Source organism: Ahaetulla prasina, chromosome 2, assembly GCF_028640845.1.
Source record: "Ahaetulla prasina isolate Xishuangbanna chromosome 2, ASM2864084v1, whole genome shotgun sequence".
NCBI lineage: Eukaryota > Metazoa > Chordata > Lepidosauria > Squamata > Colubridae > Ahaetulla > Ahaetulla prasina.
In genome coordinates this window covers 184,793,233-184,813,473 of record NC_080540.1, presented here as the reverse complement: position 1 = coordinate 184,813,473, position 20,241 = coordinate 184,793,233, and the positions used below count along the sequence as shown (strand labels likewise).

The following is a 20,241-nucleotide window of genomic DNA, read 5'->3' as shown; positions in this document are numbered from 1 at the left end:
ACCAAGGGATAATCATTGTAGTCTGAACTCCACTGGGCTGTCCAGCAGTTTGGTCAGTGTTCTCTTGCCTTCTATGACCTCCACTCCTTTTCGGGCTGTTTCATGGGCTCTCTATGACGTCTTTCCCTTCTTTTTGGCAGCTCCCAGGGTTGCCTTTTTGGTTGGGCATGGAGCTCGGCAGTCAGCAGCCGAGTGGTCTTCTTTTCCACACCTGAAGCAGCCTGTGGACCACCAGCCTGGGCCCTGCTCATGTGGCTGTGGTTTTGTTGCCTATTTTTCTCAGGGAGGTATACCCCCTTCAGCTCAGATGATATTTGGATTACACCAGATCAATGTCCACTTCCTCTTCTAGAATGTACCCAACATGGCAGGTGTGGGGGCATCCCTGGTTATGCAGGTATTATAGATCTCATCACTCAGCCCATCTCGGAAGCAGCCGATCAAGATGTCTTCTGGCTAACTGGTTAGCTGATAGGTTGTGGAATTCTCCACTCCTCTCATCCCTTGGTGATGGTTTTTATGTGATCTCTGGCTTTTCAGTTGGCCAAGGGGTCCTCAAAGCACTTCCTAAGGGCAGTCATGAAGCAGTCAAAGTTTCTCAGCTCCAGGGCATTGTCATTGTGGAGGATGACCATCCACTCAGCAGCGGGCCTCTCCAGTGTCATGGTCACACATTGCACCTTTGCCCCTTCGGTGACTATTTCTACACCATACTCCTACATGTAGGTCCAGACATATGCCAGGAAGAACCCCAGTGCTTGGGCTCTCTGTTGAATTTTATGCTATGGGCAGGCGTCTTGTGACCTCTCCATCATACAGAATCTGGTTCCACAGCTGGGGCAGGTTGGGCTGTAAGGACCAATGCAGAGGTGGTTGTTGCAGCCAAGATGCCTGCTGCTGTTGTGGTTGTGGTGGCAGAAGCAATTGCTCCATCACTCATCATGGCTAGAGCCAGCTGGTCAGTAAGGTTCTAAGCCCATGTTAGTGTCTTTCATGCCTTGAGGTTGTTAAATGCAGTTTTCAGGAACTTTATAGTTTGCTCCAGCATCAAGTTCTCTCAATCTGCCTCATCTGCACTCTGTTCCTCTTCCAGCCTCTCCATCTCCATGCATACTTCTCACTGACGGCTGCCATGGCTCCTGTTGGTGAACATTACCTCCATGGACTTCTCTTCCCATTCCTCGTTTTTCCTGACCCTGAGGGACCATTGGGGTTTTGGCAGGTCATCTTCTCCCAGCCTTTTGGATAGATCCAGCCCTCCAACAGAGGGGTTCAAGGATGTTTTCCCCCAGGCTTTGATCTCTTCCTGGTCACTTCCTTGATCCGACTTCATTTGCACACTCCCCACAGTAGAGGAAATTTTCTCTCCAGATTGATCTCAATTGCAAGCTAGCCTAATGTTAGACCTGCTCTGATCTGATCTCTTAGGAAAGAAAGACCCTTGACTCCATTATGTTGAAGCAAAAGGTTCTTTTACAAAAGGAGTTGGTTGCAATAAAGTCAGGCTAGCTCTAAGGTTTTCCCATGCAAAAAAAATATAGAAAAAGTTTCCTTCTCCCCTCCCCTCTGTGACTAGTGCATGTTTTGACAATCGGCGCTTGCCAAGCTGTTATGAGAATGCTGAGACGTTATGGGCAATTCACATTCCTTTCCCAGGGTGCATGGCCTTTGTGCCTCTGGTGCAAACCAGTTCCAAACTTCTCTCATTTTCATCACATTCCTATTTCCCATCACATACACACAATCATATTGCTCATTTGTCCATACCCTCCCCCCACTCCAGCCTTTGATGGTAGGAACTAGCGGGACCTGACAGATGAAGTATTATGATTATAATAAAAATATACAAATGAGGCAAACATAGTTTACATATTTCACAAGAAGGGAGTAAAACTAAGCTGTGAAACAATGCAATTTGCTAGCTAGAATGTGTATGATACAACTATTTACTTCTACTAGAGAAAAAAAAATAGTCAAAGTGGCTAAATTATCTCCAGAAATCTTATTATTGGCATGCTTTGAAACAAAAAAAAAATCTAAGCATAAAACATATAATAGAATGTGCTCAGTCTTCTAGCACAAATGAAGCTAAATTGCACAACGGTTGGCTTTGGAGAAGAAGAATGCAACATCAGACATAAGCAGAGATTAATTTTTGCAAAACACAAGTTTAATGCTTTTGTAAGTATGGCTGGGTTAACACATTGTAGTCAACTATGGTTCACTGAATAAGATGTAATTGGCTATGCTCACATAGCATACTAACCAAGTGACCCCTTTTTTAATTTGGAGTGTTATACGAACCTTGTCACAATAGATACATAACAAATGTATTCTTTGTTACATGATAAGAAACTAAGAAGTGAATTCTAGTGCTACCCTCACGCTAACCCACCTCAAAAAGAAAAAAAGGATAAAAATGATTTTAACATAAGAAGTGAAGAACTTGCTCTATATCCGTGATGGCAAACCTATGGCACATTTACCAGAGGTGGCAGGTAGCGCCCCCTCTGATGGCACGTGAGCCATTGCCCCAGTTCAGCTCCGCTGTGCATGCGCATGCCTCCTGCTGGCCAGCTGGTCTTCGGGTCTCTGCTGTGCATGCACGGGGTTGGGGTGTGTGCAGGGGGGCCATGTGCACATGTGCAGGAGGTGTGCAGGGGACACACGTGCATGCTTGGGTGTGTGTGCAGGGAGCTGTGCATGCATTGCATTTTGGGGGTTTGGGCGTACGCGAGCGCATGTGCACTTTGGGCACTTTGGGCACTCAGTCCGGAAAAGGTTAGCCATCACTGTTCTATATAATCCATGCCATTTTAAAACAAAACTTTCCTGCTTTTTCTACAAGTCTGAAAATGTTTCCACACATTCAACATAACTGCATCACAATAAGGGAAACATTTGAAGGGTACATAAGTGGAATTATTGATCATGCTATTTGCAACAAGCATGTTTATGCACCTGATAAATCAACTCTGATTAAAACGGAAGTGCCATTTTTCCACAGTAATACATCTATGCATGATGGCTATCAACTAACCACTATGAAGTATATGCAGTTTTGTCATTTGTGTTAATATTTTTTTTAGAGTACAGGTGTCTAATGTAACTGTTCATATATGTCTCTTATCTTTGTCCTTAATCTTTCATATAGTGGTGGCCATCACCATGAAGAATGCCAATGCCTCACTGGTATATTCCTTTCTCTATAAAGTGGTTGAGGTAAGTAGCCTTTCTCAAACATTCAGGAAACCAAGGAAAAAATATTCTTTCACACTTCTGAAGGAAAAAGGAAGTTGCCATTGCTTAACACAAAGGTGCTTTTTCAAGAGGTAACTGAACCAGTGGTGGGTTGCTCCCAGTTCACTCCAGTTCTGGAGAGCTGGTAGTAAATGTAATGTAATGTAAAAAAGTAATGATCTCTGTGACCATATTACAAGTAATTGTGTTCTCTTTGCTGACAATGTCAAACTATTTAACACCACCAACAATACAGCTATCCTCCAAAAAGACCTTGACTTTTTATCTGAATAGTCTAAAACTTGGCAACTCCAAATCTCAACCAGCAAATGCTCAGTCTTACATATTGGAAAAGAGAACTCAAACACTAAGTACAAGCTTGATGGACATTACCTTACTGATGACCCCCACCCTGTTAAAGATCTTGGAGTTTTCATATCAAATGATCTAAGTGCCAAAGCCCACTGTAACTACATCACAAAAAAGGCCTTAAAAGTTGTAAACCTAATCTTGCGTAGCTTCTTCTCCAAAACACTACACTACTAACCAGAGCATCGAAAACATTTGCTAGACCAATTCTTGAATACAGCTCGACTGTTTGGAACCCATACCACATTTCTGACATCAATACAATTGAACGTGTCCAGAAATATTATCCAGTCACAGAAGCTTCTTAGATGAGAAGTGAAAAACCAGAAAGTCCAGTTGCCTCTTGAAAAACACCTTTGGGACAACCATGACCTGGATGAATGTGAATCTCCATAGACATTTACTATTCCTTAACTTTTTTGTTGCATTTTCCTGTTTATTCCACTTCTGAATTCTATCTAAATCTGGGAAAATAGGTTATTTACATGTACATTCAATTATTGTTTGCCTATAATCACACAAGATGACCTCCTGTGTGGAGAAGGTGATCCTTCATTGATTTGGTTATAAAACAAACAGCTATAAATAACTAATACAGTATAAATAACAGTATTAAATAATTAAGTAAATAAATATGTTGTCAGTTTTGGAAGCCATACTAGGCCGAAGGCTTCCACACGCTGCCACTTTCTTTGGTGTGGGAAAGTAGGACAGGAGGGTGAGGGTAGAAAGGGCTATTGACATAACAACATTTTTCCTGCCAGTCAAGGTCAGGCTAGGCTCACATCTGGAGGAGGAGTGGCCGGAGTGATGCTTCAACATAGGACAGTTGAGGATTGGAACATGTGACTGGCAGAGGGGTCATGAGGGTGGAGATTTTGGAGTTTGTATTACTGAGGGAGGAACCCAAATCCCCAGTTTCGGTTTTCATCCAACTGTCCCAGTGTCAGGCCTGGAAACCATACTAGACTTTAGGGTTCCAGATGCTGCCACATTTTTCCCCTGAGGGGAAGAAGGGGGGTTGAGGGGTATGGTAACATTCTTCAAGCGGTCAAGGTCGAATGGTGTTCACATCTGCAGGAGGAGTGGCGAGAAGATATTCGAATGAACTGGGAGAACGTGGGACCATGTGACCAGCAAAGGGGTTAGGGGGGGTGGGACCCTTGGGGTTTGTATAACTGGGAAAAGAATCCGGAAGTTCAGTTTTGGAATTCCACTCATCGTGTGCCAGTTTCCTCATGCTAGTAAAGAACTCTGAAAGACAATGGCTTCTGAGTTTTTTTTATGCAGAAGAGGTTTTTCTGGAACCTTGACATTATTCCAAAACTCTTAACTTTCTTTTGCTTAACGGTACCCTCTCCTCCACTTGGAGGGGGCCTGTTAGGGGGGTGCTGGGCCCCAGCCTCCACAACCTCCACAGCGGTGCAAAGACCCAGTGAAGATGGAAGGGCAGCAAGCTGAAAGTGTGGAAGTAGCACAGAGGTTGGAATCTGAGGACTTAGTCAAAATCACCTACTTCCCATCGGAAGATATGACTCAAAAACCCGAAGTGGTAGAGCCTGCTTGTCAGCTTGGTGCATGGCCCAAAGACTCCGATTCATGGGTAAGCTGTCGTTTGGGAGAAAACATTTCCCCGGGGCGGAATGGAGAGCCCCCTCCCTCTTCTCAACCTCAATGGAGGACAGTAAAACCCGAAGAATCGGGAGAGTCACTGGATTGGGACCTGAGAAACCCCCTGAAATCCCAGTCCCTATTAGACCTCCCGGAAACTTTTGAGCGTTTGGAAGTGAGGCCTTGTATAAGCTCAGCTCACCCACCTCGAGAGCCTTTAGCTCAGCCTAAATTCACCTTCCCTCCCACCAGAGAGGGAGAAATTACTGAAGCTCGAAGCAGTTCCGATGAATGCAGGAGGACCTCCCTTCCCTCCTTCAGACGGCAGGGAGTTCAGGCAGCACCAGGGACTTGGGGGGAATTGCAACTCCCCCCTCCAATTGACTTTTCCCACCAACAGAGGCCTACACTGCCTCCTGCTGCTTCTATTCCTCCCGGTTGGGCATTTTATTCTGGACAAGGATGGATCCAATATCAATGGCAACCAGCCAGTTCAGCACCTTTCTTTCCTGGGGGCCCCAGGCCAATTTTTGCCTCGTCAGCTGAAGCATTTCAAGGACTTCCTTCTCAGCAGCCAGGGGGAATTCCACCCCCCTTTACAACTCAACAACCAGCCACAATAGCAATGGCCCTCCCACAAATCCCTCTTCAACCGCAAGCAGGCCAGCTAAACCCACCTGCACCCCCTCACCCAGCCCCTCCCCCTTTCAAACCAACCTTTGATGGGAATCCACACCACCTGGCTTACTTTCTCAGCAGAATTGAGGCTTACGTTGAACAATATAGACATCAATATCCATCAGAAAGAAGCCTAATCAATGCCATCTCGGATGGTATGAACGTGGGGCTAGCCTCAGAGTGGATAGCTCAACTACACAATGAACGTGCACCAGAACTAAACGATGTTCACGGATTTATGGCACTACTTCACAACCGGTTTCAAGATGATGACCTAATTGTAGAATGTGAAACCACCTTAAAAACGATGAAGCAAGGTAACAGGCCTCTAAAACAGTTTGTATGGGATTTCAGAAGGGTTGCTGGTAATCTTAGACATTGGCCAGATCGCATCCTCCTCCACTACTTCAAAGAGGCAATCGATCAAAACATCAGAAAAGCCTGCTCCACCAGAGGAATCCCAGAACAACTAAATGACTGGTACAACGTGTCCATAGCTCTGGACAGAGAATTCAACCCCCTCCAAAGCCAATCACCAACTACAACTCCACAACGACCACCTACAAGACCCTCCCTCTTAAGACCAACCACACCCTCCACCTTTCAGCCTTCAACAATAATCAAATGCTACCGTTGTGGTAAACTAGGACATCAGGCGTCAGTTTGCCTAGCCCCAACACCCCTCCCACAGTATCGCCCACCAACTGCTACCCGACCACACAAACCCCCTCGAAAAAATCCGAATACCAGTTGCTTTGCGAGACAAGCCATAGACCTCCCTACTGAAGTATCCACTAACCTTCCGTCATCTGATTCACCTCCTGATGACTCAAACCAAGCAGAAAACGACCCAATGGTGAGTGCACCCATTCCTCCTTTTGCTATCAAAGTAAACTTAATAATTCCAGGGGGAAGGGCCAAAAAAGATTTAGAGGCTATTGTGGACACAGGATGCACCAGATGCCTAATTTCAACCTCTACGGTCGCCCAACTGCGTATAAAAACATTTCCCTTGAAACACCCAATTAAATTCCACCAAGTAGATGGAACCTTGATTGGCGGCGTTCCAGCGACCCAAATCACACAACTGGTTCGCTTAGAAATTGGAGCCCATCATGAATTTATAAGATTCATAGTAATTCCAAAGATGTCAGAATCCATCATCCTGGGTTTAGCTTGGTTGGACAAATGGGAACCCACAATCAAGTGGGAGGATGGATTCAGGAAAATTATATGGACTTTCAGACCCTTAGACCCAATTCCCCCTGCCGAAAAAAACCTTATCCAAAATGACTACCAGAGGGAACCAACAACCACCATATCCAATCCATCTCCTAATGAACCACGCATCCCTAAAGCATACATGGATTTATCAGACATTTTTAGCGAGGATGAATGTAACCTCTTACCCCCCCACCGACAAACTGATTGCGCAATTGAATTGCACCCGGGGGCAAAATTACCAAAACCCAAAATGTACTCAATGACGCCAGCCGAAATGTCTGAACTAAGAAAATACATTGACACTAACCTAGCCAGAGGGTTCATTGAACCAGCAAAATCACCTGTAGCTGCGCCTGTGCTATTTAAACAAAAGAAAGATGGTTCGCTTAGATTGTGTATTGACTTCAAAAATATCAATGCAATTTGCATACAAAACACATACCCGTTACCACTTATGCACGATTTGTTGAACCACTTAGCAAAAGGCAAAATTTTCACCAGATTGGATTTAAGGGAAGCCTATTACCGGGTCCGCATCAAGAAAGGTGATGAATGGAAAACGGCTTTCAACTGCCCCTTAGGCAGTTTCCAATACCGTGTCATGCCTTTTGGCCTCCAAGGGGCTCCAGCTGTTTTTATGCAACTAATTAATGAAACCCTGCACCCCTATCTCTACAACGGGGTTCTTGTCTACTTAGATGATATTCTTATCTACACAAACAATATCGAACAACACATCAAATTGGTCAGACAAGTCCTTAAAAAGCTCCTAGCAGCCAAGCTATATGTCAAACTTTCCAAATGCGAATTCCATAAGGAATCCCTAGACTACCTAGGTTACCGGATATCAAACAAAGGTATCGAAATGGACCCAGGAAAAGTAAAAGCGGTGTTGGATTGGCAACCGCCACGCACACGTAAGCAACTTCAAAGTTTCTTGGGATTCGCAAATTTTTATCGCAAATTCATTCCTTCTTTCGCAGAAGTAGCTCTACCATTAACAGAATTGCTAAAAACTGGGCCATTACCCGCCAAACCCAAACCTAACCAACCCCTACCTTGGACAATGGACTGCCAACGTTCCTTTGAACATCTGAAACGCCTATTCTCGATGGAACCAATTCTTCAACACCCGGATCCAAATAAACCTTTTGTGGTCCAAGCTGATGCAAGTGATGTAGCAGTAGCCGCTGTCTTATTACAACGGAATACCGACAACAATCTTATGCCCTGCGCGTACGTGTCTAAAAAACTGACGGACACTGAACGCAGATGGGCAGTTTGGGAAAAGGAAGCCTTTGCAGTGCACTGGGCACTCCTCTCCTGGAGACACTTCCTTGAAGGGGGAAAGGAACCATTCGAGGTGTGGACGGACCACAAAAACCTCGAATACTTTTTTTTTTTATTATTATTATTTTTTATTGCTTTTTTCTAACAAACAAAAAAGAAAATACATTATTGCACCCTTGTGCTATACATAAAAAAGGAAGATTTGGGTCTTCGGATATGTCCTCATGATTGCCAAAATCCAGAATTTGAGGAAATGACAGGTCTGAAAGTAAATTGGTCAAAGTCAGAATTATTGATGGATAATAATGGTAATGAGTGCGAGAATATGCAAGAGCAATTTGGGATAAGGATTAAAAATACATTGAAATATTTGGATATAGTGCTCTCACTCAAGGTTAAAGAATTGAAAAAACTTAATTATGATGTGGTGATCAATGAAATTGAGAAGAAGATAGACAAATATAAAATGTTAAAGTTGTCTTGGTTTGGTAGAATTGCAATGTGTAAGATGATGTTGCTGCCCAAGTTTAACTTTTTATTCGAGATGCTACCGCTAAATTTGACAGAGAAAGATATTGAAGGATATCAGAAAAAATTGGACAAATTTTGTAATGGTGGGAAAAGACCTAGATTAGTGAAGAAAATGTGGTATCAAAATCAAAAGGAAGGTGGATTAGGAATCCCCAAATTATTTAATTATTACTGTGCGTATGGTATCCGGATAGTGGTAAAAATATTTAAAGGTGAAGATAACTATTGGAGGGACTTAGAGTTAAGGGATATAGAGAAATTTGGATCAAGGTGGTTTTTAGATAAAGCAAACTCAAAATGTGTAATTAGAAGTTATTGGTTAAAGGGATTAAGTAAAATGTGGAATAAATTTGTTAAAATTTTAATTCCGGATATAATCTTTTTGGGGAAGACAATTGGAAATTGGCCGATTAAAAACAATATAAGACATAATGAAGTGATTAAAGAGGAAAATATAGAAACTATTAGAGATTGGATAAAAGTTTTGGAAAATGAAAGGAGGAATAAAGAAATTATTGAAAAATTAGGGTTAAGTTGGTTTGAAAAAATACAGATAGAAAATGGACAAAAAGTTAAGGAAAACTATTCGATAAATAGATGTGAAACTGAATTTGAATATTTAGTATCTCGGATTATGAAAGATGAAATTGGGCTAAAGGACTCGTTAGTAGGGTTTATAAGATTATAAACTCTGATGAAAATTACAAAGAGTGATGAGGACAAATTGGGAAAAGATCTTAATATTGAAATACCAGAGTCAGATTGGAATGTGAATTGGAATAGTAGAATTATGAGAACTTTATCTATAAGGATTAAAGAGCATAATTATAAAGTTGTTTGGAAATGGTATTTGACTCCAGTAAGATTGTCACAAATGGTTAAAAAAATTAGTAAAAAATGTTGGAGATGTGAGATGGAATTGGGGACTTATGAACATATGTGGTATAAATGTGATAAGGTTAAAAAGTTTTGGCAACAATTGGAGAAAATGATATTTGAAATGATGGGGAAAGTAATAATATTGAGAGTGGAAACTATATTATTGTTGGTAATTAAGGAAATAGAATTAACAAAATATGAAAAAGAATTGATTAGAATTATGATTATAATAGGTAGAATTATAATAGCTAGATATTGGAAATTAGATGTGTTTTTTAGAATAGAAGAGTGGAATTCTGAAATGTGGAAATTAGCCTTAAATGATAAAATGACATGTGATATTAAAATTAGAAGTCGTGTGTATAAAGAAGATATTTTCTGGAAGACTTGGAAACCATTCGTGGACTATGCGCTTGAAAAATTGGACGCCTCGGTACCTGTACCTCGAGAACGTGGATTTTGGCAATCAAAACCTCGAATACTTAAAAACCCCTCGAAAGCTTTCTCCCAAACAAGTTCGATGGGCTCAGTTTTTCAAATGGTTCCAATTCACCCTCAAATACATCCCCAGCGACCAAAATCTACTGGCTGATCCCCTATCTAGGAAACCGCAATTTGACAGCCAACACGAAGAGGTAATACATGCGATGATTCCCGATAGCGAACCGGCCAGCCAAGCACTTACTCGACCGCGATCACGCCGTGGTACTAACATCCCACCAAATAAACTACTAGCGGAATTAAAATCAGCACTCACTGACGATGCTTGGTTTAAAGAAAACTTGCCAGACCTCACCTTAAGGGATGGAATACCCTGGAAGGGAACCAAGATTTATGTACCCGTCGCTATACTACAGAGAAGCCACAACTCTCGCCTAGGAAGTCACTTTGGATTTTTGAAAACTCTCCACTTGGCTAGAAGACAATTCTGGTGGCCAAAAATGAAATCAGATGTCGAAGACTATGTGCGGAGCTGTGCTACCTGCGCCACCATGAAGTCCAGACCAGGGAAACCCCCTGGACTCCTACAACCCGTAGCCGAACCCACCAGACCCTGGGAAGAGATTGCCATGGATTTTATTGTTGAACTCCCACCTAGTGGGGGAAATACGGTGATATGGACCGTAGTGGATTTGTTCTCTAAACAGGCCCACTTCACTGTGTGCAGTGGATTGCCATCGGCGAGAAAATTAGCAAAGCTCTTCATGAAACACAGTGTTGTGACCCAGGTTCCTGGACCCGGACTCCTGGACTCGGATGATTCAAAAAGTGAGGGAGAAGACCTGGCCAGCCCTGCTTCTCTTGAGCCCTTTCCCTCCCTGGCACCCACTCAAAGGGAGGAGGAGGGGCCGGCAAAGCCTGATTCCATGGAGCCTCCTTCTGATTTGGCAATGCCCCAAGAACAGTTTTGGAGTGATGCAAGGTTACGTAGACATGATCGGCGTGCACAGCAGCGGAAGAGTTGGGACAAAGCCAAGTCATAATTGTCATGCAGTGACATCTGCAGAGACTATAAATAGGAGGCGGGACTTCCTGGTTTTTTGTCTTGGACAAAGTAATGAATTTGGGCGGGCAATCTGTATCAACGGAGGGAAGAATATATTTGTGAGTAATTCTGGCCTTATCTGTAATTTCCTTGTTATCTCCAGAAACTTGGCAGGCCCGTGGGTAGACGTAGCCAGGACATTTATATATATGTAAATAAATCAGAAAAGGAGGCCTCTGACTGACTCTTTGCTGGGAGTATTGGGGGAAGGGAAACAGAACACACATCTACAGACTGCATGGAGTTCCTAAAAGGATAATATCCGACAGGGATGTTCAATTCACAGCCAAGTTCTGGAAGGAGTTCCTACGGTCCATTGGGTCGTCTCAAGGACTTAGTTCTGGGTTCCATCCGGAGACCAATGGGGCGGCTGAAAAATTGAACTCGATGGTGGAACAATACATACGGTGTTATGTAAATTACCAACAAGAAAACTGGTCAGATTTGTTACCATTTGCAGAGGTTGCATATAATAATGCTGTACACAGCAGCACGGGGTTAACCCCTTTTCAAGTAACCACCGGCATGGACTTCGTTCCAATGCCTGAACTCCCCGTGCAACCCCCCACTTCCGTTTCCCTAACGGACTGGATGAATTCGTTGAAAAAAGGTTGGGAAAATACAAAAAAGGCCTTAGCTGTGACAGCTCGGAATTACAAAGCCCAAGCTGACAAACACCGTTCCCTTCAACCCCCTTTTCGCATTGGAGATAAAGTCTTTTTATCTACTAAGTATCTGAGGTTGAGAATACCCAGCAGAAAATTCGGTCCAAAATTTTTGGGTCCTTTCCCCATTGTAAAAATTATTAATCCCGTTACCGTCCAACTCAAGCTCCCTCGAATGTTGGGGAAAATACACCCGGTATTCCATACCAGCTTATTAAAACCTGCTAGACAATTTGGTCTGAGACCTCAACCTGCCGCTCCCCCACCACCCTTGAAAATCCAAGGTGAAACCCACTATGAAATCAAGAAAATCCTTGACTCTAGACTATACAGAGGTCAATTACAATATTTAGTCCACTGGAAGGGATATCCATTATCTGAATCTACTTGGGTCAAAAGTTGGAAAGTAAATGCGGACAATTTGATTAAACAATTTCACGACACTTTCCCTGACAAACCTAAAAAACCTCTTGGAGGGGGTAGAGGGGGGTAGAAGGGAAGTGTGGACCACTGACACTCTTCTTTATTAATTCTTTGTTTTCTTTCCTAGGATATAGCTTCTTTTCCAAGGGGGGACGCCTGTCAGGCCTGGAAACCATACTAGACTTTAGGGTTCCAGACGCTGCCACATTTTTCCCCTGAGGGGAAGAAGGGGGGTTGAGGGGTATGGTAACATTCTTCAAGCGGTCAAGGTCGGATGGTGTTCACATCTGCAGGAGGAATGGCGAGAAGATATTCGAATGAACTGGGAGAACGTGGGACCATGTGACCAGCAAAGGGGTTAGGGGGGTGGGACTCTTGGGGTTTGTATAACTGGGAAAAGAATCCGGAAGTTCAGTTTTGGAATTTCACTCATCGTGTGCCAGTTTCCTCATGCTAGTAAAGAACTCTGAAAGACAATGGCTTCTGAGTTTTTTTTATGCAGAAGAGGTTTTTCTGGAACCTTGACACCCAGTTTACCTATGCTAGTAAAAGAACTTTGAAAGATGTTGGCTTCGGAGTCTTTTCTGCAGGAGGGGTTTTCTGGAACACTGACATATGTGTCAGCTGTCTCAACTTGATCAGTTAGAAAAGAAAGACTTTTATCAAAAGTATAGCCAAGTGGTTACAGTGTAGCAAAGCCAGATCTAAATTTTCATATCCATGACATCTGGTTAACTTTTCCCTTCTTCCCCACTCCCCCCACTTATCTCTGTGCAATTACATTCAAACAAATTGTTTTGGTAATAGTCCCTGGCTTGACAGGCTGGAAGGTGTTTCATTCCATGATGTGACCTTAGAGTGGCCAATAGCTCTCACGGGATGTCAAGACGAGTAGTTTTGATTTCCCTTATGCTAGCCTGCCATCTTATCCCACCCCACAGTTTCCTCCCCTGTTGCATATGACAGACTGACATCTGATGAAGCATGGCTGGTGCAGCAGCATGGCAGTCCTGACAATATGATAGAATCCATTTCAAAGCTTAGCACCAAGGATCTGAATAATCTTAGATTAGTAATCAAGCCCACAGCAAAAGACATTTTCATTCACTTATTCCGTTTAATACTTGTCAACAATTTACAAGATATAATTTTAAAGTAATTTTAAGGTAATTTTTAAGACATCTTCAGAGGAAGATGTATTGGAACATGAATAACAGCTGATTAGCTAGAATAGGGAACAGTGAGGGGCCTACAACTAAAGCAATTTATCATTCAAAAGAATTCTGTTTTTCTTTCAGCAACCTTCATTCTAGTAAGGATTTTCAGTTTTCTTCCACATCTCCATGTAATTTATTTACTTCTAGTACAAAAGCATAGCAGAATACCCTATACATAGAGAAGCAGGCATAGTGGAATTGGAACACTCAATTTGGTGGACGTTCTGAATAAGAAGATATTTTAACAGAAGTTTGGGGAATATTGCTTGCAGGACCTAAGGCTAGGTTGAAGGGAGGCTACTTCACTCAATTTTATACTTAGCCTCTTTTATAGTCTCCTCCCTGCCCCTGTGAATAGTTTGACCTGAGTCCCTACCTGTTGTCTTTTCCGAGTTCTATATGTGTACAAAACTGGACATTCCAAAGAGACACTTGAGCCAAGCAATCAGAATTCCGGAAACTTAACTACAGGGTAATAATATCTTCAATTCTTCAATCCATTCTCTCCTTGTCAGGTTTTTTCTGAATACTTCAAGGAGTTGGAGGAAGAGAGCATCCGTGACAATTTTGTCATTGTGTATGAGCTACTGGATGAGCTGATGGACTTTGGGTTTCCTCAGACGACAGATAGTAAAATTTTGCAGGAGTAAGTAATCTGTTTACTTGTTCTTCCAGGATTTATATCTGTTTTTCTCTTGCTGTTCAGGATTTTAAAAACTGTAAATGTTGCAGTGAAACAAAATTCCAAGATGCATAAAATGTTAGGTTTTTAGTTTAGATATTTATACTTACATTTTTCAAAGATTCACAGAAAGGGACTCTTACATGACATCTGTCAGATTTTCACATTTAAAATTAGTTTTATCCTGGAGACAGACTTTTTCTCATCACTATCTTTTTTGGGTTACTACACTCTAGCTTTGGCAATTGTTTCCCTTAGGTCCATCTGAACACAGATCCCCCTTGGGAGTAACATTGAAGCAAAATAGTTGAGGAGCTCTTCCAGTCTCTTGGCAGCAGGCCCACTTCTTTGCATTTATTCTTTTTATTATTACCATAATAAAAAAACATGTCGTTATAGCTTTTAACTTTCCTTATGGCCCTAAATGCATGTTGTGCGCTAAGCTTTCTAATTGTCTTTCTGCAGATATTAATGACTTATTGGTATACCTCCTGGATGATTATGCCCTATTCCATTTCCTGTAACTCTGAGTTCAGTCAAACTCCCTATGCATCCACAATAATGTCTGCTTTGTTTTGTTATCGTTGAGGTGGAACATTATGAAATTGAACTTCTGGTATCTTATTTTCAATAAGTTTCCAATCCTCCTATTCCTCCTTTGACTTAATTCATTCCCATTTCTGTCCATAGAGTCCCATCTTCTGTTAAACTTGGCTTTCTTGAAAACCTAACGTGCATGTATAACTAGATTCTAATTTTTGAATTTGAACCTTTAAATTTTTTGTCAGATATACAGGTAGATCTCAGCATTATAACTAGGAAGGATTCAGAGAGAGATCATTCTTAGTCCTACTAATAAGGACTTCTTGCATTGGAAAATACATGTGCCAGCATACCCTTCCCCTCCCTGCCCTGAAATGCTGTTGATATTTTGATGCTACTCTAGACAGCAAAATGTATATGAGACAAGCTATACTGTAGTAGGATGTTTGATCAGGAAGAATTATTTCACTGCATCATAGGTACATCACTCAGCAGGGCAACAAATTGGAGATAGCTAAATCCCGGGTTCCAGCCACTGTCACCAATGCAGTCTCTTGGAGATCGGAGGGGCTTAAATACAAGAAGAATGAGGTCTTCATTGATGTCATTGAATCTGTTAACCTGTTGGTGAGTCAGATTTCAATTATTTGTGGTAGAAGATTATATAAATGAGTTTTTTAGAAGCTTCAACATGATTGTAACAGGTTCAAAAAGCTATTTTAATGTATGTAAGATACAAAAATAGTGAACTTTTAGTTTATGCCCTGAACATGGGGTGTGTGTGTGTGTGTGTGTGTGTGTGTGTGTGTGTGTGTGTGTGTGTGTAAATATATATATATATATATATATATATATATATATATATATATATATATATATATATATATCCAACATACTTGAAAAAAATGTAGTCGGCATAGAATTTTATAAGGATGTCATACCTTAAGCAATGATTTTTAACTGAGCAACTGAAAAACATGGAAAATTAGTTCAAAGAATGACCTTATGAAGCAGATGAAGACTATCATTTTGGCAATGGATAGAAAAATGGAGAAGGATCTCCATTTTGCATCTGCATCTGTGCATCCGCCTTGTTATATATGTAATTTTATAATTATATAAATATATATAACTTTATTAGTTTTTAGAAAGATAAAACTAATAAACTAATATAAAGTAGAAAAGAAAAAGAAAAAAAAATAAGGAAGTAAAGAGAAAAAACAATGCAAGAAAAGAAAAAAGTTAAAGAAAAATAGAAAAGGAAAAATAACAGAAAGAAATGGCTTCTGATATTCTTTTTTTAAAAAAAATAGTCTTTATTCAACCTTTTTTAGTTTTAAAAACACATTTCCATTTTTACAGCTTTCAATTATCGGTATCAATTCAAATTTCATAATTCCAATTTATGGCCTATTATTCTATATATTATGTACACCTTTAAATACATAATATATTTTACTACATTCTACATTTGTTCTTTAACATCAATTATACATATATGTATGTGTGTGTGTGTGTGTGTTTGTGTGTGTGTGTGTGTACTTACATATTCCTTTTATCCTTTAACATTTTTATCATATTCATAAATATATACAATTTTCTATTTAACTTTCTATATAGTCTTTATGCATTAATTTTACATCTAATTTCTAGCCAGTGATACCACATATTCCAATTATTGTAATACTCTATTTCCTCTCTATCTTTTAACTCCATAGTTAATTTATCCATTTCTGCACAATTGAGCACTATTTTATTATCATTGGGTTTGATGGCATGTTTTCCTGTTTCCAATTCTGGGCAAATGTAATTCTTGCTGCTGTTGTAATATGAAGTATAACATATTGAATCTTTTTACTTATATTTCCTTTTATAATACCCAATAAAAACAACTCTGGCTTCATCTCAATTTTTTGTTCTGTAATTTCTTCTAACCATTTTTTGTTTTTTATCCAATAGTTCTGGGTTTTCGGGCAAGTCCATCACATGTGATAAAATGTCCCTTGCTCGTGGTTGCATCTCCAACAATTTGGCAATCTATTGGGGTACATTTTGGCCAGCCTTGCCGGTGGTAAACGCCAACGATAAAACATTTTATAGATGTTTTCCTTATATGACGCCAACATCGTTAATTTATAGTTTTATCTCCCATATTTTTTCCCAATATTCCAAATCAACATTATATCTGAAATTTTTGGTCCATGTTATCATCTCTTTTACTGTTTCTTCCTCCATTTTAAATTTTAAAAGACCATTGAAAGTTTTAGTTATCATTTTTTCCTCTGCCCCTAATATTTTGTCCAGTTTTTGTTCTCTTTGGAAGCTGTAATTTTAGAAGTCTTTTTTATATCTTGTTTGAATTTGTAAATATGGTCACCAATCTATTTCTAGTCCTTGAGTTTTTAAGTCTTGATTAGATTTTAATATTCCTTGTCCATCCAATAGCTCATTATATGTCACCACCTTATTCCAGTCTAAGACGTTGGGGTATATCATGGTTTCCATGGTTGATAACTACCTCAGGATTTTTGTATAATATTTTCTCTTTATTTTCCCCCAAACGTCTTGTAGTGGGTCTCTTACCTGATGTCTCTGAAAATATGTATGAGATTTATTTTTCCCTTCCCAGATGAACGCATGCCAGCCAAGCTGTAGATCGTGGCCTTCTGTTGTTAGTATCCTCTTATTTTTAAGAGTTATCCACTCCTTAAACCATGTTACAGCTGCCACTTGATGGTAAAATTCCTAATCTGGGAGTCCAAAACATCCCTTGCTTCTACTATCTTATAAGAGTTTAAGTTTTATTCGAACTTTCTTCCCTAACCAAATAAATTTTAAGATTGTTTTATTTAATTCTACACACACACACAAAAAAAAATCCCAGGTTTTATTGGTACTGTTTGAAATAAAAATAAGATCTTAGGTAAAATATTCATCCTTATTGTTGCAATTCTTCCAATTAACAACTGTAGTTTTGCCCAATTTTCCAAAAATCCTTTTGTTGTATTTGTTGTAACAATTTTGTGTAATTGTCCTCTTTTATTGAAGAGTATTTCACTGTCAACCAAATTCCAAGATATTTTACTTTCTTTACTATTTGAATTCCCAATTTCCCTTCCAATTTCTCATTTTGATTATGTGTAATATTTTTAGTTAATATCTTTGTTTTCTCTTTGTTTATTTTTAGTCCTGCTACTTTACCAAAATCCTCTATTTCCTGCATTAATACAATTTCTGTTTCTAACGGTTTGTCTATGAAAAAGACTAGGTCATCTGCAAACACCTGTGTTTTATATTCTTTTTTTATTATTAATCCTTTTATTTCCTGTTTCTGTCTAATCTGTGTTAGCAACACTTCTAATGATAAGATAAAAAGTAGAGGGGATAGTGGACATCCTTGTCTAACCCCTTAATTTATATTAATTTTCTCTGTTAGGTTCCCATTTACTATTATTTTAGCAGTTTGATCAGAATGTATCACCTTAATCATCCCTACAAATTTTTCTCCAAAATTCATACTAATTAATTGGGTAATGAGGAACTTCCAATTTAGATTGTCAAAAGCTTTTTGTGCATCCGTAAAAATTAATGTGATCTGTTTTTCTGGGTGACTTTCATAATGTTCTAATATGTTCATGACCATTCTTGTGTTATTTCTTAAATTGTCTTTTTGGGAGGAACCCATTTTGGTCGGGGAGGATAATTTCATTCAATATTTTTTAAGTCTTTCTGCTATGATCGTAGCAAATATTTTATAATCGGCATTTAACAATGAAGTTGGTCTATAATTTTTAATCTGTTTGGTATCCATATCTTCTTTGGGTATTAGTGTTATAAATGCCTCAGTCCATGAATTTTGTAATTTAGCTCACTCTAACACTTCATTATACAATTCTAGCATTATTCCCTCCAATGGCTCCTGAAATTTTTTGTATATCTCTGCCGGAATCCCATCTGGTCCTGGTGTTTTATTATTTTTTTGTTTCTTTATCACCTCCTTTAACTCCATTAGAGTTATCTTATCATTTAGCACTTTCCTAATTTCCTCCAGTATTTTCAGTAGGTCCCTTATTTCTAAATATTGTTTAATGCTTTCTTCTAGAATATCCTCCTGACTATAATTTATTAAAGAAATTTTGAATAATACTTCCCCCTCCCTCCCCCGATTGGTAATGGAGATTCCCATCTTCATCCTTTAATTGTTGTATTAATTTTTTTCATTCTCTCTTTCTTAAGTTTAAATGACAACCATCTCCCTGGTTTGTTCACATATTCAAAAAAGTTTTGTTTTATTGTTTTAAGGTTGCGTATCATTTCTTCTTGTAATGTTAAATTAAATTTATGCTTCACTAAATCTCTTTCTTCTTTGATTTTATTATTCTGTGGTTCTTTTTGCAATGCACATTCCAATTCTTTAACTTTTTCGTGAAGCATCTTTTATTATTTTTTCTTTTCCTTATTTCTTCTTGCCATATAGGTTATTGTTAAACCTTGAATTTGCGCTTTCATTGTGTCCCATAATTTTTGTAGTGTTGTTTGTTCTTTCTGGTTTTCTGTAAAGAAAAATCCAAGTTCTTTTTCCATCATTTCCATGAATGTTTTCTCTTTTAATATCCTCTGATTTTAACGTCCATCTCACTTTTTTCCTTTGTCCCTTTCATTTTATTGTTAATGGATTGTGATCAGCCCATGTATTTGATAGTATCTCTATTTCTTCAATACCATTAATCAATTCTGGATTTATCCATGCCATATCAATTCTCAACCAAGAGTTGTGTGGATTAGAGAAAAAAGTATATTGTTTCTTCCTTGGATTTAATTCTCTCCATGCATCTCAGAGATTTAACTCTTGCATCATTTCTGAGAATGTGGTTGGTAATTGTCTTCTTTTGTTCTTGTTTGTTTTTTTGTTTTTTGCTCATATAGTCTCCCTTATTGTTCACCACCATGTTGAAATCACCTATTACACATAAATTATCCCATTCTAACTATTATTTTCTGATGTAGTTTGTGATAAAATTTCTTCTGGTTTGTGTTTGGTGCGTATATTATTAATAAGAGCATTTGTTTTTGAGTTGTTAAATCTATTACTAAAATTCTTCCATCTTCAGCCACATAAATTTGTTTCGGGTTTAACCATTCTTTTATGTATACTGCTATACCTCTTTTCTTTTTTGATGCCAGTGCCAGATGAAGTTTTCCTAATTTAGGGGATTCTAGAATACTGCTGTGTTTTTTCTTAATATGGACCTCCTGGAAACAAATAATATCCGTATTTTGTCTTTGAAGCTTTGTCAGTGTTTATTTTCGTTTAGCCGGAAAATTCATACCGTTGATGTTAAG

At 39.4% G+C, this 20,241-nt stretch overlaps 1 protein-coding gene across 2 annotated transcripts in view; it reads left to right on the top strand.

Moving 5' to 3' along the window:
- AP1M2 (adaptor related protein complex 1 subunit mu 2) overlaps window positions 1–20,241 on the top strand; it is an 82,432-nt gene that overhangs the window by 48,449 nt on the left and 13,742 nt on the right. Inside the window, exons 3-5 of one of the 2 annotated variants that reach the window (XM_058173096.1) lie at window positions 3,155–3,222; window positions 14,189–14,319; window positions 15,378–15,525. In XM_058173096.1, coding sequence (XP_058029079.1) covers window positions 3,155–3,222; window positions 14,189–14,319; window positions 15,378–15,525 — 347 coding nt within the window. Of the gene's footprint in view, window positions 1–3,154; window positions 3,225–14,188; window positions 14,320–15,377; window positions 15,526–20,241 lie in introns of both variants that reach the window. The other variant, XM_058173097.1, reaches the window with a different exon arrangement.